The sequence below is a fragment of the Delphinus delphis genome, chromosome 10 (assembly GCF_949987515.2).
Source record: "Delphinus delphis chromosome 10, mDelDel1.2, whole genome shotgun sequence".
Classification (NCBI taxonomy): domain Eukaryota; kingdom Metazoa; phylum Chordata; class Mammalia; order Artiodactyla; family Delphinidae; genus Delphinus; species Delphinus delphis.
The window spans coordinates 176,976-202,515 of record NC_082692.2 but is presented as its reverse complement, the minus strand read 5'-3'; the positions used below and the strand labels follow the sequence as shown (position 1 = coordinate 202,515).

At 52.1% G+C, this 25,540-nt stretch overlaps 1 protein-coding gene across 2 annotated transcripts in view; it reads right to left on the bottom strand.

Moving 5' to 3' along the window:
* Window positions 1-380: 380 nt before the first annotated feature.
* Window positions 381-25,540, bottom strand: part of DUSP22 (dual specificity phosphatase 22) — a 47,334-nt gene continuing 22,174 nt past the window's right edge. The window contains exons 4-8 of one of the 2 annotated variants that reach the window (XM_060023759.2): window positions 13,158-13,207; window positions 4,445-4,519; window positions 2,674-2,845; window positions 2,167-2,239; window positions 381-995 (exon numbers count right to left, since the gene is read on the bottom strand). In XM_060023759.2, the coding sequence (XP_059879742.1) occupies window positions 949-995; window positions 2,167-2,239; window positions 2,674-2,845; window positions 4,445-4,519; window positions 13,158-13,207 (417 nt within the window). In that variant the 3' untranslated portion in view covers window positions 381-948. Of the gene's footprint in view, window positions 996-1,496; window positions 2,240-2,673; window positions 2,846-4,444; window positions 4,520-13,157; window positions 13,208-25,540 lie in introns of those variants that run through there. The other variant, XM_060023758.2, reaches the window with a different exon arrangement.

The window sequence follows — 25,540 nt, the reverse complement described above, 5'->3', positions numbered from 1 at the left end:
AAGTCAGAACAAGCATTGTGGTGCCCGTCCCCCCACACCCATCAGGGGCCGTTTTGGCACAAAGCGTCCTGCCCCGAGCCCTTGCCAGGAGCGTCCAGGCGCTGCAGACGCAGCACACAGGTCAAGCCTCCTTCAGCCACTGAGCCCACGCGCCTCAGCTCCCGTGGTCCCGCCAGACCTCTCCTTTAAGTAAAACGTTACACTTCCTTCTTCCCCCACTGGAGTGAGTTAGACGAGAGAACGCTGGGAAATCAACTTAAACTGCTCTTCACACCAGCTACTGTCCTTCACATTGAAGCTGAGACTGGAGTTGGGAGATGGCCCTGCGCACCCCCCGGACTTCCCTCTGCTCAAGCAGGGGACTCGCTTTCTCTCCCAGGGAACGTAGTTCACGTCTCCTGCCGTCACTACTCTCCTTCTGGAGGATGGCAGTGGCCTTAAAATAAAGCAGCATCACTGCCAGGGGCAGCCTCCGAACGTGCCTCGTGGCGCCCGTGGGAGCAAGTGGGATCCACACCCCAGCTAAGGGCAGGCACAGCGTGTGCAGCTGCCCTTCACCTCAGATGCATGCACGTGTGGTGGAGGCGAGACCCCAGGACGAAACAGGCCAGGAGCCAGTCCCCAGGGGCAGGCGTGCCCAGCAGGGCCCTCAGGAGTGGCAACCGCGATCACCACATGGTCACTGGGTGGGGCAGCAGGGCCCTGAGATGGCCTGGGGGCAGCAGGGCTACTGGCGAAAAAGGAGCCACAGCAGGGGAATTAGGCAAAAATCCTTCCCTTGTCAAAGAGGACGCGTAGTTCCCAACATATGACGACACAACTGCATATGTATTGTTTAAAATGAAAACAGGTGCGTTCACAAATTACTTCTGGACACTGAAAAATGAACTCTGACTGCTTTTCTTCTGGGCAGCACCTAAACTCTGGCTTTGCAATATTTCAGGTACATTACAGTCTTCTGAGAGAGGCCCAGTACTTCAGAATCCCTGGGGTGGCTGTGGAGAAAGCATGTTACTGGCGACCGATATTAGGACAACATTCCAGGTTACAGGAACAGATCTAGGCGTTCACATCGTACCCGCATTTAAGCCTTCAAGCTGACTCCTAAACACTTCTGTTAACATATTTACATTTCTTTTTGGTTTAAGGAGGACATGACTTCAGAGCAAACTGCTGTGGCTGTAGGTGAGCAGCTCCGCGGCTGCGCTTTCCTTTCCTGCTGCACATCTGCGGCCCGCACGAGCGTGGAGCCTGGCCCCCGGCTTGGCCTGACTTCGGCTTTACCCACCACAAGGCACCCCCAAAGCCCGCATCAGAAGCTTCGAGTGGCCCAATGATACGATCCTTTTCCCGTTGGCTTCAAAAGCCATCGTGCCCAAACGCTTTCACCCATGAGGCAGAGTTGATTGGAACAATGAAAAACACTTTTTCAAAAACCATTTCACGAGGTAGCTGAGATCAAATCCCAAAACCACAGCAGACACAAAGGCGCTTAGTAAGTGCTCAGGCGTTTTAAATGTATTTTTAAGCGCAAACCGTGACAGTGCCTAGCGATGCTCTTTCCTCCCAAATCCCAAAGGTGCAGCAAGCCTTGTGACGAGGCCCCAGGGTGAGAGCAGCGGGGGGCTGGGAGGAGGGGAAGCTGGACGGGGGCCGAGGGCGGGCGTCTAGGGTGCTCCCCACACGACCCAAGGGCAGGCGGTTCAGGCAGGCACCACCGAGTAGGGCGCGGAAAGGCAGGGCTGGCCTGGGCAGGGCCGGCTGCAGCAGGGGGCCCTCCACGGCCACCTCCAAGTGCCTTCCAGCAGACCTCGCACGGGGAAAGGCAGTGAGGCCGACGCCGGCAGTGTGGCTTTCACGGCAGCTCCCGCAGCGCGCACATCCAGCACTCACGCGCGCGCGCACACACACACACACACACGCGCGCGCGCGCGCGCGCGCACACTCCCCAGCCTGCGGCGCAGAAGCCGGGAGTGGGGCTGCTGGGGTCTCGGGGGGTGCCTGGATCCACCGTGACGCCCCTTCCTGTCCGCGGGCAGGGGCGCCAAGGGCTCAGCTAGGTCTCCGTGGTGCAGCTGCCGTAGGCCAGAGGAGGTGAGGCCGGGAGGCCACCCCAGCGCCTGGCGCCAGGCGGGGGCTCCGCGCGCCCCTGCTCTTTGTATTTACCCAGAATGCCTCTGGCTTCTTCTGCATCCCGCAAAGGGCTCTCTCCGTACTCCTCCTTCAGCCACTGGCGGAACTGGAGAAGTGAAACAAACCAGGACGTCACACAGCTCATCCCCTACACTCCCACCTGTTACCTGATGGTGTAGGTTTGCCCCTATGAACAGGGGGCCAAGGGGCATCGGGCAGTCAGCTCTGAGGCTGGCCAGCCAGTGTCTAGCAAGAGAAATGACTGCTTCTTCCAGGTTCTGGCCTGAGAACGTGAAAGCAAGCCTGACCAAGGAAACGGTACTTGACCCCAAGGCAGAGAAACAGAAACTAACATGGGGCCTGAGGACAGTGGGAAAAGGGAATGACCGCAGCGGCTGGTGGACGAGTGGCCAGTGATACTGCAGAGGGGCTGAAGGGGTGTCCTCGGACCAGCCGACCTCTGGGGGCCTTTCCAGCCTCCACAAGTCTAGGCGGGCACGGAAAGACGGAGGTGTGTTCCCAGCCCCTGAGCACGCTCACCTGACAGACCTGGTGTTCCTCAAACTCCTGCAGCTGCCTCTGGAAGCCCAGGTTGGGGTTTGCACAGGACCTCCCCGCACGCACAGTGCGCAGGGCATCTTCCCAGCCGAAGTCGGTGACCGTCATGATGTATGCGACCACCAGAGTCACACTCCTGGAGACGCCGGCCAGGCTGCAGGGCCAAGAACCACACAGGCAAGGGAGGGTCGGGGACTCTGAAGGCTCACTGCGGAAGCCTGCCTGCCCTGGAGTGCGAGTGCACAGCAAGCCAGCACGTTACTAGGAAACTACTCAGAACACACCAGCTCTCTCTCCTTTATGACACTAGAATCTCAGGCATCCTTTACCTGTGTAGCCTCATTTTTTTATTGGTTTTCTACTGGCTGTGTCTCCGGACACTTCACTGTCTGATTCCCTATTGCTCCTGAGCTCCTCTTCAGATAGTCCCCGTTTCCCTGGACAGATAAAGTAGCTAAAGGACATCCAGGGACTGGAGGGGTCCAGGATCTGAGCAACAAACCCAGTTATAATCTGCAGCCGTTCAGACAGCTTCACGTTTTGAGAGTCTGGTTTTCTTAGGGATATAAGGGCCAAGTCTATAACTTAAAAAACTCATTAAATACAGAAGCCCTTACCAAATATTTTGTGATCCTCTTCACATACATAAGCAGAGTGCCAGCGTGGGCACGCTCTGCAGGCCATAACGGTCAATTTTCTCTCACAGGCTGAGTAAGGGACCGATTTTAAATGCACATGCAAATTACGGCAGTCACAGAGAGTTGTGCTGCGTCAGACTTGGAGTGCTCAGCAACGGTTTAAGATGGGGAAGTTTAGCAAATTTCTCATTTTTAGAAAAGCCTGTCTTCAGATTGACACAACTGTACGAGATACAAATTCCTAGAACATCAGGCCTGCACATATTCAAATATAAATAATAATAACAGTAAAAAACCACTCTCAAGTAGCGGTTCTTCCTGCGTATCAGAAAAACTGAGAGAGCGTTAAAAAATATACATACTCTTGGGCTGCACCCGGGCAGATGCTCTCACCAGGCACAGGACTCCAGAGCCCCTTGAAACGGCCCTGCGCCGCAAAGCGTTTTGAAGCAAATGTCACAAAACGTGCACTTTGTGTTTATCACATGTCCTGCTCTTTTTAAAAGTAAAATGAAAACGGGCAGCGATGAAACGAGGGCCCACATTCCCTGAGTGCTTGCGACGTGCCAGGTGCGGGGCACCGTGCTTGAGTTCTGTGTCTCAGAGAAGCTTTCTCTGCACGATGTGTGCACAGGTGTATGTGTGTGTACCACGCAGACGGCAGCCGAATGCAGGTGGAGAGCTGCATAGGAACTGCTCAATTCTAGGAGTCTATTCAGTTCTCTTTAAAGCAAAGTGTAAGCCCCAAACACGTAAAAGCTCCAATCTATAAACTGAGAAGAAACGGTCATTTTGGTGTGACACCCACACGTGCAATCTAAACTCTCCAGCAAGAAGCAGTGCTTTGAATGGGCACCGGACAGAGCCCATACTCTGTCGGGATCTCGGAGGAAGGCTGGAAAAGGAGTTTCTGTGTCGTGACCTCAACAGTCCCTGCAGAAACCTAACTGAGAAAATGAAAATCCTAAGTGAAAAGGAAAGAAAAAATGTACGGTTCTCTTTGCACAAAAGCAAAGGACGACTAACAAGCAGGTGGGGTCAGGTGGGGTGTGCACTGGGCGTTTGGGGGAGGTAAGCAGAACAGGCCCGGGGTCATCCGGCAGGGGCACACGTACCAGTGAACGAGGCAGCCCTCACCTCGCAGGCGGCACTCGTGGATGAACTGAATACTTTCTTTGAAATGTCTTGTCCTGGGGTGAGGAAAAAGGAGAGACGTGACATCTCTGTACTTTACTCAACACATGATGAAAAGAAAACTCCACTGAGGTTTATTGTAAAGGTCTTGAGTTCACAGCTTCAGACCCCAGTCACCGACCGGGGCTAGAAGGGCCTCGGCTTTGAATCCGACCCACACCGCTGAGGTCTGGGAGGGCAGCCCATCCGCTGGAATTGTCAGAAGTTCTCTGCAAGGGATCCCTGAAACACACAGTTGCCACTGACTTGTTGGGGGGTGGGTCCTGCCCAGCCCCATGGTCGGTTTGGGTCCCTCAACACTCAGCAGTACCGTGACCTGCTTACCAGCCACCCAGGCGAGGGAGGTGCCCACCCAGTGTGGGCTCCCTGAGCCCTAAAGCCAGTTCACTTCTGACCGTCTGTGGATAGGTCCTGTCTGCCCGTCCTCCAGGCCGGGGAAGGGGAACTGCTGCTCCAGTCCCGCTCGGCCTCACTGGATGTGGGACTTCGGGAATATCACCTGGCTTCCCTTAACCTCACTTAGAAAGTGGGAGCTATGTGTCACAGGCTGGGACGAAGAAACATATAACAATGTGCTTTGCAAACTCTGAGGTCCTGCATGAAGATGAAACCATGATCTTTTCTCCTGACCCTCGGCTTTTATAGGACCCCCTTCCCCTGTCCCTGGTTCCTGCCCAGCTGTGTGCACCAGCATGTTCTAGATGGGTAGGTGGGTTAAGTACACGTACTCTGAGGGGAACTACAGAGGACGTGCTTTTCGATGTCTCCTGCCTTTGAATGGCTTATAATGCAGCAAAACACCTAAAGATGCCCATGGACTAAAGTCACAACACCTACTGAGTACTGATTATTTAGCAGGGACTCTGCTAAGATGCAAGAGATTCAGCGCTGAATAAAATGTGGTTCCCAGCCACACAAACTAGGTCTGCTGTCTCATGTCAGGGTGAATGAATCCAGTAAGAATGGGGAAATTCAGGTGGTGGGACAAACCAACTCAGCCAGCTATCGACTGCAGAGGAAACTCAGCAACCTAAGTGCCGGCGCCCGGCTAGATTAGGGCAGCTGGCACAGAGGAAACTCTAGTGGCAGGCCTGATGCCGCCATGTGTGGAGGGGCCAGGCTCCCACCCGCAGACTCTAGACTCTCACCTGAAACCTGACTATAGAGCAGGGCAAGGGGTGCTTCTGCTGACTTTCCCAGGGGCAAACGCTCCAGGTGTAAACGTACAAAGTAAGCAGGGCGCCGCGACGCTACTCCCCCAACCGACCTGCTGTAAAACAGGCAAGGAAAGATTCCTGCTGTGATCCTGAAATCCGAGGAGACCTCCTCGGAGCAGGGCTGTGAGGCAGAAGCCAGGAAGGCCAGGCAGCAGAGCAGGGAGGGGCGGAGGGTGTGGCCCTGGAGGCGAGGCTGCCCGTGCACAGGCAGGAGTGACGGTCCAGGGCGGGGAGCGCCGCCCATCCTGTCTCTCAGCAGGCGGAGCTGGCGGTGAACTCTTCTGATGATTGGGAAGTGCTGGGGCTGAGGGGGTCTCCTCTGTCACCCTGAGGCTGTCGGGGCAGCAGTTCCCAGTCCCTCGGAGGCCCGTCTTCCCTCCAGTTCCGGCCACAGAGAAGTAAAGGGGAGGCTGTGGGCTGGGGGCCCCTCCTGATAAAAGGAAGGGCATCTCTGCCCCAGGCTTCCTGCCAGGGGACTGGGAAGTGGCTCATGCCCAGAGTTGCGTCAGCCGCTCTGCGACCACAGGTGGCAGGCCTCCGGGGTGGAAGGGGGCTCCAGGAGCTGCTGCCCAGACCTGGAGCACCCACCCCAGGCTTCCTGGGCAGGGAGTGAAGTAAACCAATGTCTTTATAACTTAAAACACTGTCAATCAGATATTCTGCTATTTACAGCCAAGCACTGTCTACCTGATATTAACAAGTGCAACGGTTTTAAAGACACTGAGCCACTCATGTGGCCGAGGAGTGGCTACAGGCGGCCCGTCCACCCTCTGCCTCGTGGTATCCCACGCAGACACGCCAGAGGGTGGGCAGGTTTGACTGCAGGTCCAGGGCTAGGCAGTTCGCCCAGGACCCAGGCTCATCTCAACTGCAGGCTAGTGGCCTCCGTACCCTAGGCTGGCCACACTGCAGTATCCAAGGGTTCCCAAGAGGCCTCTCCACGCCTGCAGCCCATGCTCTAGCCTGTGCTCTGTGGGGCTCTTTCTGGCCCAGGAGAGCTGTGTCTGAGATGAGACAGGTGGGAAGAACACCCTCTAAGCAAAGGAAGAGCGAATCAGGAAACGAGAGACGACGGCCTGAGCGCGTGGGGAGCACGGACGGCCTCGGAACACACTGTGGAGGCTACGCCAGGCGGGTGGCTTGTCCCGGGGACCTGTCGGCCCTGGGGAGGCCACCGACACCTTACAGAGACGACAAGTGAGCCCCTTTACTGAAACCCCAGGGTGGGAACCTCTTCTGTCCGCCTTTCACGCCTGCATGTCCAAAATCACACGCAGGATGAAACCCAGGTCCTAAATAAGGCGTGGTGCTGGGTTCAAGGGTCAGTTTTGCCACACCGCAGCACGAGAGACTGAGGTGGGGTGTGGTCAGCAGGGAAACGTCTAAAGTGGCCGGAGCCCAGAGCGTGTGTGCGAGGGGCCCCCCGACAAGGGAGCTGTGAGGAGGGTCTCCCCCCAGCCTCTCCTCTTTCGGCTCTGTCTGCATCAGGCGTCAAGTCCAGGAAAAACCCACCGATGGCTCCTGCCCATCGCTGTGTTGGGACAAGGGCTCCGGCCCAGGAGCTTAATGATGCCCACGGAGGGCCCGCTCGGAGCCCCACCTCGAAACCTGACTCATGGGCGAGACCGGACACGAGACCAAGCCGGACAGACACTCCTGGAAGTGCCTCTTCCAAGGAAAGCCAGGAGGCAGGTGCGCTCAGTGCTCTTGGGGTAGGTTATTTCCAGGGAAGCTCGTGACATAAGCCCTGGCCCGGCCATCACACCCCCTCCTCCACAGTGGGAAATACCCGGGGCTCCGGGCCGCACGTTGCTCAACCCTGGATCAAAGCAGAAGACCAGAGGGAAGCACATCCGCCACAGGCTTCCCCTGAACGCCAGTTCCCTGTTCCTGCTCTTCGTGCTGTACCTTTACTTCCACACAAAGACACGCGGTCAAGCTCTGCCGGAGGACAGCCACCTGGGCGCGTCCAAAAGGACGCGTGCCGACACGTGCGTGTGGCTGCCAGTGTGGAGCTGCCGACAATCGCCGAGAGCACGGGGGCCGGGCGAGAGACGCCCTTCCGTGGGGCTGGTACACAGCCCGGCAGCTGTGCCACTGTCCCCTTCTTCCTCCTCCCCAGTCTGTGCTGGCCCTCCCCACTGGGCAGTGCGTCCCAGCCCGCCCTCTCCATCCAGACGCCCAAAGCAGGACCAGCTGGGTGTCCCTGACCTTCGGGAAAGGATGCTGGATGAACCTAGCCAAGCCGCACCACACGACGCTCACTCTTTGCGTCTGGACAATCTCTTCTCACTCCAAGACGGCAAGACCTGGAGGCTGTGGTCCCCACTGTTGGGAGGTCTGAGGCGGTCCTGTCCTGTTGGGAGGGACTCTGCTTGTGGGAGGTCTGGCCCAGCACCTCGGGGGGCAGCTGGGCTCACCCCAAAGCCAGCAGTGCCAGACCAGGCTGCGCTGACGGCACAGCCACAAGATCCAGGCCACCTCTCCTGCCCCTCATGAGAGTATGAACGTGTGTGTGCACGTGTGTGTGCACGTGTGTGCGGTATGTGTACAGGAAAGCAAAGGAGAAAAAGACCAGGAAAGGCCAGCACCCTTAGGGGTTTTTTCCCTCAGAAAAGAATGTTTTAAAAAAAAGCCTATGGGTGGAGTGTCCTCTCTGGGTGCAGGCTCTGGAGGGTGCGCTCAGATCAGAGAGCTGCTTCCTCCTGGGCAGAGTCAGTGCAGCCCCCCAGGCCCTGCGCTGACCGGGCAGCTCTCACTGCACCCGAGGTGAGCGGGAAGGAAACTTCCCCACCCGGAGCAGACTGCACACAGCCTTCAGCACATTTATGTCAAGGCTTCCGCAACTTTTACATTTCCTGCATTGTCAACATTTAAAGAAAAATTGCGGGGAATATGTGTACTGTACTTTTCATTTTGCCAAATAAGGTCATTTTAAAAACAAACAAAAAAACATCCCCTCTCTACCATCTACTACAACATCATTTTACAAAGAACAGTTCCACCCCAAAAAAGCAAGGACGACATAGTCTAAGACTAAAAAATAGGTTTTTAAGTTGAATAAGTGAAGAGTCTTATGAAAAACGCAATACACGTTTTCCACATATTTCTCATTTCTGCGACTGCAGAGTCCTCAGGAGTCGTGTATGTGCATCTTTGTCTGGAAGCAGGACAGAGCACATCAGGGCCCACTTAGCTCTGATCTTGCAAAACTGCTTTTTAATAATAAAAGTAAAGAAAAATGTAAATGAGAGAAAAAGAGAGCTGGAAGTACAGAAGACTAAACTAAAGAAAACACACACAAAAAGACGGGAGGTGGAATAAAGCAAGGAGGGTTTAATGCAAGCTCTCTGCATTTCTGGTGCCTCTTCTCTCCACGAAAACCCCAGGAACCTGAGACCCTGCTCGACCCTCAAGCCACTGTTGTCACCAAGTTTCTGCTGCGAAGATGCGATGCTGCAGCTCCACAGAGAAGACAGAAAAGATAACCCTTCCCTTATGGTGTCTAAATCCAAACACCAACCTGATAAATACTCAACTAGGAATGAATACAATAAGCTGCGATACCTCCAACCATTCACTCTCAAGACACGTTAACACTCCTTTCTTGAAGAGGCAGAATATGGAATCTGATTCTTTGGAGACACTTAGTGTCTTTTTACACACTTGCACTACCTCACCTAATGCTACAGAAATCGTGTGAGACAGGTATTTCACAGGGGAGACAAGTGAGGTTCAAATGACTTGCCCAGGGAAGCACAGACAGAAAGCAAAAGCAAACATTTCCAAAGCCTCAGCTCACTCAACCACTGCACGTCTGCCACTGGCAGAAGGGGTGTGCATTTGATGTAAACCCGACGATGCCTCCAATTCTGCAAAGCACGCAGAACACACCAGCCTGGGTTCTGTGGGGTTGTCACCACTGTGAGAACCTGAACTTTCATGTGTCCTGACTTTGTGAGGCAGGGTGGTAGTGGGGACCAAGCTAAAATTCTGATGTGTTACTGCTGTCTCCGGTCAGGGTTCTGCATTTCAAATTCCTGGAAGATCAGAGGGGAATTTGTGAGGAGTACGGCCAAGACAGAAAACTGACCTTTCTGGGGCGCGTCTGCGGTGACCGAATGCAGGTAGTCTCCAAAGGTCACAACCCTCTTACTAAGCATAATTAGCAAGAATTCCTGCTGGTATAGGGATTTGTGGGGAAAGAGTTAGGATATCAAACCTTAAATTATATCCAAAGTTGGAAATAATTTTTAAAATCTTTAAGTGAAAAAAATAAGCAATACTGTTTTCTAGAATTTATTTTTGTCCTTAAATATAGGAACTCTCAGGCACCAGGAAGTAAAAGCTGCGAGACTGAAGGGCCTCTGGTTCTAACTGGGCTTCCAGAGCAGTAAGAGGATTTGCCTCCTGACCATCTACGTCGGTTGATGATACAGAAGCTGAAGGTTCACGGTCAGCCTGCACATGCGCCTACTACTTGGTGAGTAATAAATACAAGCTACCCAAAGCGACGTGGGTGATACAGAGAAGTCAAGAGCTCTGCCTGCCAGCGCTAACCGTCTCACTGTACCATGAATGCATGTTCGCGGTTAAAAGGCAGGCTGTGCTTTCCAATGAAGTATCTGTAACAGGTAGAGAAACTCAAACTATTTCATAGGCTGTCTCTTAACATACGAAGTACCCTCGAATTCCAAGCTTAACTTCACGATCTCTATATAACTTCACTAAAGCAAGAAACATTTATAGAATCGTGCACATTTATGCACCTAAATCCCTACTTGTGTATAAGCTTTGCTATTACTAATGGATCAAAAACAAAAGTTTCCCTAAAGAATCACACATGTGCCTATGAGCACAACCGTCTTTCTCTGAGTTATGGTCTGGACCCCCTTTTCCAACTGAACCCGAGGTCAGGCTGCTGCAGGGCTTCACTCACGACGGCAGCAACGGCCACTGCCCAGCTCGACCTGTCACCAGCCCCGAGCACAGACGCCGCAGCACCCACCTGCTGGACCACACTCTTGGCCCGATTCCAGGAAAGGGTAAGAAGGCAAACCACACATCATAACGAGACATCTGTACACACTTGGGACAGCAGAGAACAAGTTCAATCTTATGAGCTAGTCCTCTGGCCCCAGGCTGACTGGGCTCGGGCTGGTTTTGCCAGAAGATCTGAACAGACCCAGGAGACATCGGAAGTCGGGGGAGCGGCTGCTGCACCCTCTGTCCCCGTCCTTCCCTGGATCACACCTTCCCAGCATCCGCAGTGGACCTCCTGAGCACCTGTAACTCTCAGGACGCACCAACGCACTTGGAGTAAAAACACACTTATTTTCAAAAGTGCTCAGAGGTCACAGAAAACACTTCCACACACATGGTCTCATCTCCACAGATCCTGGAGGCAGGCGTTTGCAGATGAGAGAACTGAAGTTCAGGGGCGTTAGAATGACCGGCCCGTGGCAGAGGGAGCTGCTTTTGAACCTGAGATCTCTAAGCAGTCTGGGTCTACCGCTCACTTGTCTGCACAGGGCAGGACCGCTGAGCGCTGTCTTCACCTGGTGAGCTAGGGTCCTTGCCCCAGACGTGGAGCACAGTGCCTGCCTCCGCCGAAGCTGAAGCATCCTGGCGCGGTTCGAGCAGAGTGGCCTCTGCCCTGACCACGAACACCCACGGGCTGCTGCAGTCAGATTCTTCCGGAGGGTCAGGATGCCAATCAGGTACGACAAGTTCAACAGTATGTTAGAATTTCGGTTTGAGATAAGAGCAGAGCAACCATTCTAAAAACAGCCACCAAAACATGGGCAGAAGACTGCCGTGGCCTCGAGAGACAGGCAGTGGCTCGCTTCCTTCCGTATACACCATGCCCTCCAACCACTTCTGTTTCTCGACACGACTAGTAACCAAGGAGGCTCTCTGATACTTCTTCTCCTTCCAGATCTAGGCTACTACTGTTTCCCTGGTGACCCTATAAAATCTTTCCTCACCACCCTCGATCTTAAAGACTGACCTTTTCTGTGAAACACGGAGAGCTGTTGTGGAAACACAGGCTTTGGGCAGGAGGTTTTGGCCCTGCATCCAGCCTCCCCTGCCCCGTCCTGGTCTGACTCTACACCTCCTGCCCCTGCCCTCACCTTTACTCTTTCCCCCATCAGTCCATCTGACTATAGCCTCCCGTTTTTCCAAACAGGTAGACCTCACAAAATTATTGCATAACCTGTGATTTCTCTGCTCTCCAGCAGTGAAAAACCAAGGTTGGCTAACATTCAGTATTGGACAACCTTCAGAGTGGTAAAGTTGTATGGTCTGTACTTCTGATATGTAGGCCTTGCAGGCGATAAAGCTGGAGAACCATGAAGGTTCTCAATCCTGACAAGCCCATGGACTCCCAAATTCTCCACCACCACAGCCTCTTCCCTGATGAAATGCAGCAACATGTCATTCTGGAAGGGTTGTTGTGTCTGCCCTAGAACAGGCAGCAAAGGTGAGTCTGAGGCAGAGGCTGGGTTGCTGGACGTACTGAACAGCCACGTCCTCGACTCCTGTGGCTCTCAGCCTGCCTGGTTCAAATCCAGGCTCAGGAGAACTTTCATCTAGTCCACATCACCTCCAGACACCGAGGAGTGTGGTGTCACAGCTGTAACCTCGTTGGTCTGCAACCCCTGTCCCACAGGTCTCGTATGACTGTGGGGAATCTGGAAAGGAGAGCGACTATGAATCTCTCTTCGGAGGGACACACAGAGCTAAAGCGGCACCGGAGATGTATTCAGCTGTGGGGAAGAGAGGGCAGGACTTTCCTAACCAGAAAAACGTGGTCTCTCAACTCAGACCAGCTTTCCAAGGATGCTGTCCCTCAGGTGGCCACTGGCCACGTGAGGCTGCTAGGCACTTGAGATGGAGCTGGTCCGAATGGAATGTGATATAAGTATAAAAAGCGCACCAGGTTTTGAAGACTTTGTATGAATGAAAGGATATAAAATATCTCATTTTTCAAATGCTGAGCACATGTTGAGTTGATAGTATTTTGAGTATATTGGGTTAAATAAAACGTATTGTTAAAATTATTGTCACCTGTCTCTTTTCTACTTTTTAATGTGGCCCCTAGAATATCTAAAATCATGTGTGTGGCTTGTGTCTGTGGCTCGTATTATGTTTCTGTTGGACAAAGTGTAACAGCTTCCAGGGAAAGGGTGAACACGCTAAAGGTTTGGTTTGAGGCACCCTGTACAAAATTAGGCTCTTCATACACACCCCACTGTCAGAGCTGCACAGGGGAAGGACCGGCAAACCAGCAGCGCTGACCTCCTGGCCCTCCCCCATCGCGGCCGGGCGGCAGCTGTGCATCGAGGTCCCTCTGCTCTGATGGCTTTAAGTCCTTTATCTTTAATATGTCCAAATAATACAGAAAAAAACTTACAGGTTTTGAGATGGTGAATCCGCTGCTGGAATGCACAGGTATTTAACCCCCTGTGGAATGATAAAAAATAAAATAAGATAAAAAGATGATACTCTGTGGAGAAAAGTATTTAAAGGAACTATTTACTCAGGTCAAAAAATAAAAAGTAAAAAGGAGAAGTTTTTCACTCATCTTCTATTGCCAAGGAACTGGAGGAAAACTCTTAGTTAAGTTCCTGGTCATTTTCTATGACCATGCACACAAATATTCATGCTCTCGTTTGTAGGTTAGACAGGGTTTATCAAAGAAGCGAGATGACTGAGTCCTTCCCAGGAAGTGTCTACAAGTTTCAAAACTGTCATCTCTGATGCTTGTTCGAATACTCTACTCTTTAAATCTATTTCACTTAAGATCCTGAATGGCCAAAAAGGAAGCACTGATAGTAAAAACCTTATCCTGATGACATGTTATAGGACAGTCTTAGGAGGAGGAGAGTTACAGTTTCACTGATGCGATGGTAGGAGCTTCACACACTCGAAACAATTTGATTTATTTTGCTTGCTTTTCAGAAGAGTAAAAGTTTACATACCAAACTAATATTTTTTTAAAAGAATGACCCAATTTGAAAAAAAATGAACTTCTCATTGTTCACTATAAAAATCTATAAAAATGTTTATGTAAATTCATACTATAAAAAATCATGCCAAATTTGAGTTTTATTAAAAGCCTGGTTGCCTCTTCTTTGGAGGGATTTAAAGTATATTTCAAAAGGTCTTCAATGTCAAGTAAAGAAACAAAGTCTAGAAATCTCAGCAAACTTTGCGAAGGAAAATGGCTTCATGAAGACTTAAATAAACCACTTTTAAACCTTTCTCTCTTGATAGCCTAATCTAACAGAATCTAGCCACCAGGTCATAGATAATTAACGGGGAACACATTTTCAGAAACTAGAAAAGTAACCAACCTAAGAGTCAAAGAAGGAGAAATATGTGGAATCATGGTACAGACAACCACATGTCCCTTAGCAGTTGAAGGCATAAAGTTATTATTTCTAGAATTATTTGCAATTTTTTTGCAGCTGATCATTAAAATTTTACACTCAACTCGTATCATTAGGAATTTCTGTGTTGTACTTGCTAGTGCAGTCTTGTGAGGAACATGTGGTCCTCCTCCACGTTGTGGATCCCACTTTCCAACACAGAAGCTATAGAAACTATGTTTCTCAACCTCCTTTGCTGTTAGGGTGCAGACTCGGGACCTGGTTGCATCATCTGACACACCTACTTGAGGCAGATTTGGAAACAGGACACGGGAAGTGTCAGATGGGTAAAGAGCACCTGCTCAACAGGTGCAGGTGGCGGCTGAGGCGGGAAGTGCTGGGCGGACGTGGCAGCAGGTCACAGTGGGCAGTTGTATGCTGTGCACTGGGTATTGTTCCTCGAGCTGCAGTTGGCAGCCTGTCTCTCCAGCTCTTCGGAGGAGATCATAGCCCTCGGCTCTCTCTTAACAAGCCCCTTTCTGCTGAAGTGCCTCAGAGTGGAATCTGTTGTCTGCAACTGAGATCTGAGTGACACAATTCCCCTTCCTGTCCCCCACCATTATGAGAGGTCAGAAAAATCGTTTCTCCTGCTTATTTCACACACACATACACGTATATGTATATATATTTTTCAGTTTTGAGTCAGTCACGACATCTTCTAACAAAGGCTCCTGTGGATCTCCAAGAAGACGAGTTTTACTGCTACTTAACCACAGCGGAACACTCCACACGTGGCCAAACGTGCTAACACGCCACGGGTTAGCTGCTGGGAGAAGAACGTGAAGCAGCAGGCTGTCCCTCACTCAAGCTTCGCTTCGTCACCTCACTGTCTCCTTCCGTCCCCGTCCCCTGGACTCTGGGCATCGTGCTCTGCTGGAAACAGTGAAGCGGCTGCCTGAAGTTCTAAGCAGCTCCAAACCCAGAGAGGTTTGACAGCCCTGATATGAAGGGAAAGAACATGGAAAAGGAAACGACACTGTTAAAAAGAGTCATTTCACGCCTCCCCTCATGGAGGCCAACAGGCTTGCTGGTGTAGACACACACTGATCATCTTGTGATCCGCCATTGAAATGACTCATTTACTTTTTTCCTTTTACTCTGAAGTGAGAGTCGGCTGGATCAGGCCCAGAAGCTTGTGAAATGCTTCCCTCCCACACACTTCCCCCAAGTTCCTTCAGACCAACCCTTCCAGAGGGACGGGAAGGGTTCTCAGGGTTCCACTTTCCCTTCTCCTGCGACTGTCGGTCTGAGCAAGCTGCTAGGCAGCGATGCTGAGGCGGGTCCCTCTAATGTGGGATGAAAGCACCTGCCGCACTTTCCGACCGACAGCCCCTTAATCCTGCAGAATCCAGAGCCGGCCCAGCCCATATGTCGGGAGGAGAGAAAAAAAGGAGAGAAGGAAGAGAGGAGGGGAGGGTAAGTGGCTCTCAGCTTATCGAGAGCGTCCGCCATCAACGCCAGCATGGTGTCGGGGGGGGTGCTCTGCTGCTTCAGGGGTCTCTGGACGGGGTCTCGTTCCCCTCTGTGGTGCCTGACGTACGAAGGGAAAGAGGCCAGCCCCACACAGCAGGAGCAAGCCGGGAGAAGGTGGCAAGGGGTGTCCCCACTCCGTGCCTGCCGAGGGTGAGGAAGCACCTTTCGGCCATGTCGGTCCCCTCAGCCTCACTAGCTGGGACGGGCACGTGGCAATGATGGCTTCCCATCTGTGACGCATTTAAGGAGGAACAAAGGGTCTCCTGGCCACAAGTTTGGGGATCCCCTACTGCAAAGGAAGGACGCTGAAAATATACAATATAAGATCATGTTCTCTCAAAGACACAATAACGGCAGTAAGAACCTTGCCTGGAATGATGCCTGGCACACCACAGGCACTTACTAAACGTCTGCTGGATGATAAGAACGAGGTGAAAATCAGCTAACATGAAGATCACATCGTAAGAATAGTACAAGGGGAGAAAAATATTGTGACGTGCCCAGGCCTTATTCTGGTGACCACAGAAACAAGAGGCACGCCATGCTGGGGGCACGCGCACACACACGCTCCAGCGGGACACAGCTAAGAAGCAGCTCACCGTGATCTACAATAAGAAGGGAACAAACTATGCAAATACAGTGAAGAAAGGAGTCAAAACTGTCGAAAAGGTTCAGTTGCTCACCGCCCAAGAACGTCTACTTATCCTGGCTTAGTCATTAACAAAGCACAAAAAGTATCTTTCTTGGAGGCCACAGACTGCAGAACATAAGGTGCCTGAAAGAAGGCTTCAGATGCCTGCACATGTGTACAATTCAGTTAATTACTAATTCAGAAAGCAGCAAGAGTGCTGGCAGCGTGAAGGACCGCAACGCTAATGAGAAAGCCGGACAGACTTAAAATTATTAAAGAACTGGGCTCAGCAAATGTTTTAATATGATGTGGAACACAATTTTTCATCTACCTGGACCTAAACAAAGGACCTTTCTGGAGTGCTGGAGTTCAGAGAGACAGATGTTTAGCTAAGTTACGGAAAGTTTAGCAAAAAAATAAAGAACGTCTTATTATAGGACAAAATTCTAGAGCAACCTGAAAACTTCATAAGCAATGAAAACAGCAGCCATGGTCTCCCTTTTACTACAGCGCTTGCTGGGGGGCATCTCCTCCTTCGTATTTGCCGCTGGTATTTTTTAAAACCCCTAAAATCAGTTATCTTCTTTGAAACAAAATTCTTACTAAATAAGTAAAAATTCAGTATTTCCATGATCTTCAAAGAAGTGATTGTTGGAAAGCTAATTGACATTAAGCTTCTATGGAGCTAATAAATGTCGAGTTACAGACTCTCACCTTAGAGAGCTGGCCCAGGAGCGCCCACTGAAGCACGGGAAGGAGCCCAGTTACGACGGCCACGGCGCCCACTGAGGCACGGGAAGGAGCCCAGTTACGACGGCCACGGCGCCCACTGAGGCACGGAAAGGAGCCCAGTTAAGGCGGCCACGGTTTCTACGAGGGGCAAAGAAAGAGCAACCAAATTCTCTGGACTACACGACCTTCTGAATGGCCTCACATGTCCTGAGAATGGCACCAATACTGATGAAATGGGAACCAGAGGGAGGAAAAAAGGCAAAAAACGTATACACTAAATCTGCACAATACCAAGTGACACATCGATTAGTGTGACATAATGTCACACTAATGTGACACAACGTAGGAAAAAAATTAGAAAATACAGAAAAGAAGTAAGAGTTAGGTGGGATTTGCCAAGGAGCGCTTTTTGGATGAAGTTTTTGTTTTTGTTAGGTTTTCAAAGAAGCGGTAGTCATCACTTGACTGAAAAGAAAGTTGAGAAAGTATTCCAGAGGCTCTTCTTGAACAAAAGGTTAAAGCTTTCTAAGTCCGTATTCTCAAAAGTTCTAATAATTTTCAGTTTTCTGTTTCAACAAGCATAGTAACCACCAAGAGTAAGGTTTTTGCCTTTCTTTGGGTCTGAAACTAAAGATTACACTTAAAACGATACGTAGGCAAGTACTTGAAAAGCAGGGCCAAGGTTCTGATTTCAGGACTAGTGAAGGAATCAAACTCTCGCTTGTTTCAAGTACAATTTCTAAAATTCACTGTTCTTTTCTTTCTGAAACATCGTAAGTAAGAGTCTTCTGAAGAACCTAGTTGACATTCTACTTTTCAAAGGAAAGGCCAAGCCCTTCAGAGCTGTCTTCTCTCTCCCAGGACGCTAATGGAGACCAGTTACAGAAAATAACTCCTTCCTGCCTATTTACGACCTAAGAGGAAACATCAGTAGGAGAAGCAGGGGCTCACTTAAGGGGCCAGAGTCGGGAAATCCAGGCAGAAACGACATAATCAGAAATCTTGGTTTCTCATTTATCCCGTTCAGTGCCAGCAGCAACTTGGGTGTGCATGGGAGGACCCCTGAAGAGACTGCGTTTTTCCTTTGAGCAGCATGTTTGGGGGCTGTACTGCACGGCTTGAGAAAGTAAGCTGAAGACCCCATGAAAAGCTAGTTTCACCACATTCCCAAAAAACTCTGAGTCCAGAAAAGAAACATAAAATTAAAGAGAATTAAATGTGGCGACTTCCCTGGTGGCGCAGTGGTTAAGAATCCACCTGCCAATGCAGGGGACATGGGTTCGAGCCCTGTTCTGGGAAGATCCCACATGCCGCAGAGCAACTAAGCCCGTGCGCCACAACTGCTGAGCTCCCGCACCCTAGAGCCTGTGCGCCACAACTACTGAGCCCACGCGCTGCAACTACTGAGCCCATGTGCTGCAACCACTGAAGCCCGTGCACCTAGAGCCTGTTCTCCGCAACAAGAGAAGCCACTGCAATGAGAAGCCCGTGCACGGCAACGAAGAGTAGCCCCTGCTCACCACAACTACAGAAAGCCTGCGCAAAGCAATGAAGACCCAACGCAGCCAAAAATAAAAAATAAATAGGACTGGAAATACAGTGTTAAATAAAAAAAGAATTCAATTTGAACTGTCTCACACCTGATCAGAAGCAGGACCACAGCTTATATACTAATTTTTAAAAAGTCTTTCTCACTTGGGACAATCGCTCTCTCCACTTTTCTGGTGTGGTAAAACACACATACCATAGAATTAACCATTTTAACCATTTTAACAAGTACGCGGCTCACAGGCGTTAATGCACTCACATTCACATCCCTGCCGCCCACCTTCAGAACCTTGTCATCCTCCCAAATGGAAACTCGGTCCCCATTAAACACTAGCTCCCACCCCTCCCCAGCCCCTGCGAGCCTTCTACTTTCTGTCGCTATGAATTTGACAACTTCTGCACTTTTATATAAGCCTAAAGGTAGGTAAACTCTGAAAAAGTTAGTCTGGCCACACTCTTAAAGGTCACATACCCAACAGATGGCAACTGCTGACTTGGAATTGCTTTTGGACAAACATACCAGGTTTGACAGCCTCACTGTCTGTTTCCAGGGCCCCTCCTGGCAGAGGCTCCGTGCAGAGAAAGCCCAGGAAGATGCCCAAACCGCTCATGTATGTGGAAGCCAAGCCCAGCTCCTGGCACATACGCTTTGATTAGTATTTCTCCTTGATGTAAGAACTTTCACCCAGCCAATAACATTTTAAAAGGAAAAAGTACAGTACAAAGTTATATCCATAAAGAGGTGACATCTGGAAAACCCGATGTGCGTCTGCGGACTGAGAGCTGGAAATCAGCACAAAACACCAGACAGGGAAGGTCCCGAGGGTGAGGCTCCGCCATCTCTCTTGTTTGGTTGTTTATACCACAGCAAAAATCTCAAAGAAACTACTGTAGAAAATCACCCCAGAAGCTAACTGCGGCCCCTTAGCTGTGCCACATGATACACGTCTTAAATCCAGGTTCTAAACCGAAGATGCATTTTCTTAACGTCCCCACTTGCCACTGATTCTTCCTGCATCAGCTAAATTTAGGAAACACCACCACAAATAACAACTTCCAAGAACTCTGTGGTGCTTGGTGGGGAGGGGAGGGGTGGGAAGGTCAGAGTGGAGAGACAAGATTTAGCCCTCAGTTTGATTTTGTGAGAAAAAATGCAAATGAGAACCCTCCAGCACCTGCTGGCTTCTTTCAGGTTAGTCAAAAAACGACATACATTTGACTCGTCAGGTCAACAGGTGGAGAACCCAAAGGCTTATTTTTGCTCTAACTCCTTTTGCTAACACGGGCACAGTCCGCTGGAGTCCCTCAGGCTGCGAGGGCGGGCGATGGGGAGGTCACGCCAGCCCAACCACCTAACCCTCTTCCGCGACCTGGGTTCTGTCTGAGGACCTGCTGGTGCGCCCGATGTGACTCGTGAAAACAGGGCAGTTTCGGCAAAATCTCTCCAAATCGAGCAATTCTACGGTGTAACCTAACGGGTGTTAATGCTACACGACCACGTTGAAAGTCACCGTGAATGAAACACTCCTCAGGAGTGATCAGTAGTGGACCAAGTTTGCCTGTAAAAGACACAAAGGTGGATTTTTATCTGATCGTGTGTCTCGGCTGGTGAAACACCCCGTCTGCAAAGTAAAACGACCCCCTCCCAAGCTCTGTGGCTCTGTTACGACCCCCCTTCCTCCAGCTCACCAAGCCCAGGCACCTGCTGCCTGAGACCCCCAGGCATCCTGCACTTTCCTGCTTTCCCCTGCCCAGGCTCCTGTGGGTCCTTCTCTCCCTCAGGAGTCCTGGGGGGCACTTCCTCAGAAAGCACCCCCGTCCCAGGCTGACTCCAGCGATTTCTCTAACTGCCACCCAGCACCCAATGGGCCGCACAGGGTGCCGGGGCCCCAGCACAAAGGACAGTAACTGATTTGAGGGTCAGTCTCTCCTTTAGACCCCAAGGGTGCCGGGGCCCCAGCACAGAGGACGGTAATTGACTTGAGGGTATCTCCCTTAGATCCCAGTTTCCTTCAATGCCTGGGTCCCATCTCACTCATCTTTCTTGCAGCACCCTAGGCACCTCTCTCTCCAGAGATCATCAATACATGGTCACTAAGTGAAGGAAGGGAGATCCACCTTTAGAATATTAAATTCCAATGTGCCCTGAGAGTCCCGTGTCCAGGGGGGCCAGAGGTCCCTAGAGTTGGCAGGAAGCACCGCCCAGGGCAGGCAGGCAGGCCAAGCCGTGTTAAAGGGCGATGTCTCCATCTGCAGGGTCCTATGAGCTCTAAATCTCAGCAGGATGCTGGGCCCATCTCACTAACAATGAAAAACTATTACTAAGGTGGAGGCTGGCCAGATGCTCAGAAATTTCCAGGAGTGCATTAAACTGGGGACTCAGTGGCCCCAAGTTTCATTCCCAACACAGGCCCCTGGAAACCGCTGGCTCAGTCCCTGAGGTGCACCCCAGCTACACTCCCTGCCACCTGGCCACCAAGTCCAGAGGTGAGAAACAGGCCCGTGTGTGTCCGGACACAGCCCGCCTGTTCATCTGCGTGTGGCCTGCAGCTTCTCTCAGGACACGGGTGGGAGGGGGCGGCAGAGTGCTGCCCGGAAACCTCAGGGTCCTAGAGCCAAACATATTCATCATCTGGCCCTTGACAGAAGGTGTGCTGAGCCCTGGTCGGACAGTGACGCCTCCGAGGTCACCGTGACAACCTGGAGCTCATTAGGTAAATCACACGTCGCATTCCTCTTCCACACACGGGATATGAGGATCAGGCCTCGGGGGCTCAGGCCTTGGGATTGCCCGATTCTAAACCATCACTTGTGCCTGGCTCTCTTCCTCACTCTGGAGAGAGGCACAGAGGAATTTCTCTCCAACACAGGACTTTTCTAAAAAAGGAGATTTGATTCCACCTGTGAAGCACTGAGCGGCTGGAGGTGCTAACAAAGAAACGAGGCGTGTGTTGTCACCAGCACAGACCAGGCTGCAGAGGTGTCGCCCGGGGGTTTGGAGGGCCGGGCTCATGCGTGGGTGCGCTGCCGGCTGGCCTGGCCTCTGTGCAGGAGGGTGCCCAGCCCCTCCTCCGCAAGGAGCTCAGCGTTTGGAATGTTGTCTGTGGTCCCTCTTGCGGGTTGCCAAGCAAATGAGTCCAGACTCCCTCCCTCCCAATGGGACGAGACCTCCCTACAGGCGAGTGGCCAACGCCGCAGATTCCACTGGGGCACAATCCTCGGCACTTGAGGAGCTTTTTCTAAGCAGCATTCAAGGTCCCTCGGGCCTAACGTCACATCCTCCAGGTGGGGTCAGACCCCAGAAATGGTGTTTCGAGAATGAAGCAAACACTGACCCAGAGCAGGGCACTGCCCTGCGAGATAGCCAGTCCTGCGTGGGTGGGGTCAGGGTACGGACACGCACAGGTGGGATGCGGTAAAGGCCAGCGCGTGAGTCCATGACTCCTGCTTCTCCTGGGCGTGAGGAAGGGCGCGCTCTCCAAGGCAGGTACGTGTGGACGGTCAGATTGCACTGGATCTCCCCGGCGCGCGGGTCGCCGACATACCACAGTGTGGGGGTCCAACCTCCAGCACTACAGGGGAGGGGCGCCTTCCCTGCTCTGCTCTAAGACTGACTCCGCTCTGCTCGGTGCCCCAGGCCTTCCTTGAAGGGCAACACTTCACCAAGCCCTCCCTCCCAGACGCTGCCGCTGAAAGCAAGCCGACGGGCCATTTTTATTTTGACAGCTGCATCCTCTCGCAGTGGGCACAGAGGGGAGAACTGTGTGGGGAGGCCAGAGGTCCTTCATGGGGGTGGGCAGGACGTCAAGACAACTGGTTGAAACCACTGGTCTTGACGCCACTGCAAGTGCAGGGGTGGCAGCAGGAGAGGGTTCCAGCGGAAAAGTGGGGAAGTGTCAGGTTACAGGAACACCGGAGGGGGCGTGGGAGAAAGGCAAACCCTTGGGAAGATCGTTCTTCGCCGTGAGTCGGGGTGTTCTACAAGGCCGTTTGAATTCAGTCCCTTTGGGTTGATCTGGGGATCTGGGAGTGTCTTCCACTTGGATTCCGTGGGGCTGGTCTGGTTACACAGGTAAGTTCAGGTCGGACCAGCTCCACCATCGCTAGGCCCTGAGGACTCTGAAGGCCAGTACAGTCGGCAACGACCTCTGAACTACTCTGGTTAGGAAGAGTTTCCAGGCCTGGAACGCTCAAGCCGAAGCCCAGGCTCCACTCTGTTGTCTGAGACGCCTCAGGTGATCGCACAAGTCGCGGCGGCGTCCCTCTGCAGCCACTGGGACAACGCGGGGTGGCCTCTCCTTTCTCTGGCTCTGGCAGTAGTTCTGTGGATGACGCTCCTTTAGTTGGGACAAAGTCTGGGAAGCCACCAAGCCTGTCCACAGTTGGCCCTCAAGAGGAGGGGGATCCCACCCCGAATGCAGACGCACCCGTGTCCTCTCCGCCAGCCAGCCTCTGCCCTCACCGCGGATTCAGTGATTTTCCCTTAGAAGAGAGAGCAGAGCGGCTGCAGATGCCCTGCTCAGTCACCGATGTTGGAACCACACCTGTGCTCCTCTCGTGGTGATAGCTGAGAGGAGAGAAACAATTTCTCACTCCAGACCCGGGGCCTCTGCCAGTCTCTGCCCCGGCACACACACAAATGTCCCGCAACATCCCAGGAGTCAGAGCACAGAGAGGGGAAGGCAGGGCCTCGGCTGCAGCAAGGCGACGGCACCAGCTGGTACTGTTGCTTCACCCCCAGCTCCTGGAGTCAGGCTGGGCCACTTCCCTTGCAGGTGTGGCCGGCACAGGGTCCACTGGCAGTGCCTACCTGGCAATGAATTACAGGAGCACCTGAAAATGGCAAATCTGCTTAGGGTTTTATAAGGTGCCCACAAGAATTCTATTTTGTCTGATAAGACTATTACTATGCCACCTTTCTTTTGGTTCATGTTTGCTGGAGACCCGTTTCCCATCCTTTGATTTCTAACCTTGCTGTGTCTCTTTGTGCAGATGACTCCTCTACTTCCTGGCGTCCCAGTTCAGCCCTCACGGTTTCTGACCAGGATTACCGTGAGAGCTTCCCAGCAGTTTCCTTGGTATCTGTCTCCCTCCCTCCATCCCATCCCCTAGTCAGAATCTTGGAAAGGAAATGTGAAGGAGTCACCTGACTTTGTTCCTAAGTCTTTGCTGAGTCTCTGCTTCACACAAGACGAAGCTCAGACTCCTCAGCTTGACGAATAAACCTTTCCTAATCTTCCCGGCGCCTCTGCCCCTCCAGCCTGGCTCCTGGCTCTCCTGCCCCGCTGAGCCCTGTGCTCTGCACACCCGGTGCCCTGCACACACGCCCTCACCCAGCATCCATCCCCCGCTCCCCAGCAGACCCCCCTATCCTGGAGGGTCAGTCCACACTGCCCGCTCTGTGGCGAGGCCTGGCTGACCCAGCGGGGACGGTGCCCCGGGCCCCTCAGCTCTGACGTGCACTCGCAGCTCCGCACCGTTTAAGGATTTCTTGCCTGTCTCTTCTTAGTGTGGGGCCACAGCGTACTCCTCTTTGCATTTTATCCCCAATCCCTGCTACAAGGTAGGTGCTCAATTAACATTTGCTGAATCTGAAGGAGTAACTCCCAATTTAGCCAAAAGGAGAACTGAACGTGGCACCCCCCTCACCCCCCACGCTGACCACCCTCTCCACTCTGCAACCAGACGACATCCACACGTGTCCTTATTTCCCCCTTCCTGACCAGCCCGGAAGGGCTGGTCCTACGTGAGACACACCTCCCCACTGAAGCGGACATACCAGTCCTGCAAGGCTGCCTCAACACTCCTCTTCACAAAGTCTTCCCCAACCCCCAGTCCGTGGGCATGAGGACGTTGTATAAACAGACCAACTACCATCCAGCACTTACGGGCAATCCTGCCGCAGTGTGTCAGTGCATACTGCCATTCCAGCTGGAGCAGAGGGGAGAGACCACGTGTCACATGCTTCTCCTGAGACCTCGGTTTGGAAATCCTGGCAGATCCTGCCACTAGCATACTCCCTGTTGAGGACTCTGGGAGGGGTCTGAGCTAGGAGAGTCCCCTCCAGAAGCAGCGCTTGGCGCCCACGCACAGGACGTGATCGCACAGGGGCGTCTGCAGAAGAGAGAGGAGATGGAAGCTCAGCAGGAGATGCTCAAGAAACTGGAACCTGACTGAGAGGAAAAGTCTAGGAAGAAGGGTGTTTTGCAAAAGTCTTCAGTTACGTGGTGGAGGCTGGTCAGTAAGTGTGAGAACTAGAGAGCGCGCCCACACCAGGAGCTCCAGGGAGCCGGGCAAAGGGAAGTTAACACACCTCTTTCACTCACAGACAAGAAGCACTGCTTTCCTGCCTGGAACCAACGCAGGCCTCGGCAGTTTCAGCCCCTCTGGCTCATCTGCGCTGGAATTCTGGCTTCAGAATTCCATTTGTCACAGAAGGCCAGTAGCCAGGGGAGCCGCCTTCTTCGCGCTTGACGGCCCACACACGGGGAACTCAGACACGGCTGGATTCGAGAAAGAGCGATTACTAGACAGTTTTCGATACCTACCATAATCATTTCTATTTGAGTCATTTCTATTTAAGTCTGGGGTTGGCTTCAAAGAAATTTGCCTCAACACATGAAAGCTGCAAACTTTTGGCCCAGGAGGTGCCGCCGATACTCAGAGACTTCACCGGAGAGATGGAAACAACTGTCAGCCTGAGAACGATCCCAGGTCGAACAACGATTTGCTTTCAAAGGCCCTGGACCTCATCAGCAATTATGACAGTGTGGTGGTTTCTGTAATGCCAGTAGAGTAACAGAACTCATCCACACTACCTCTCTTCCTTCAAAATGATACTATGAAGATACTCCCACTGTGGAAAGTAAATAGAGAAAAAAGTGAAACTCACCCTCTCCACCCTCTTCTCCTATCCTACTGCTCTTTACCATTCCCAGGAGTCTGATACGGTCCTTGCAAGCTCCTATCTGTACACTTACA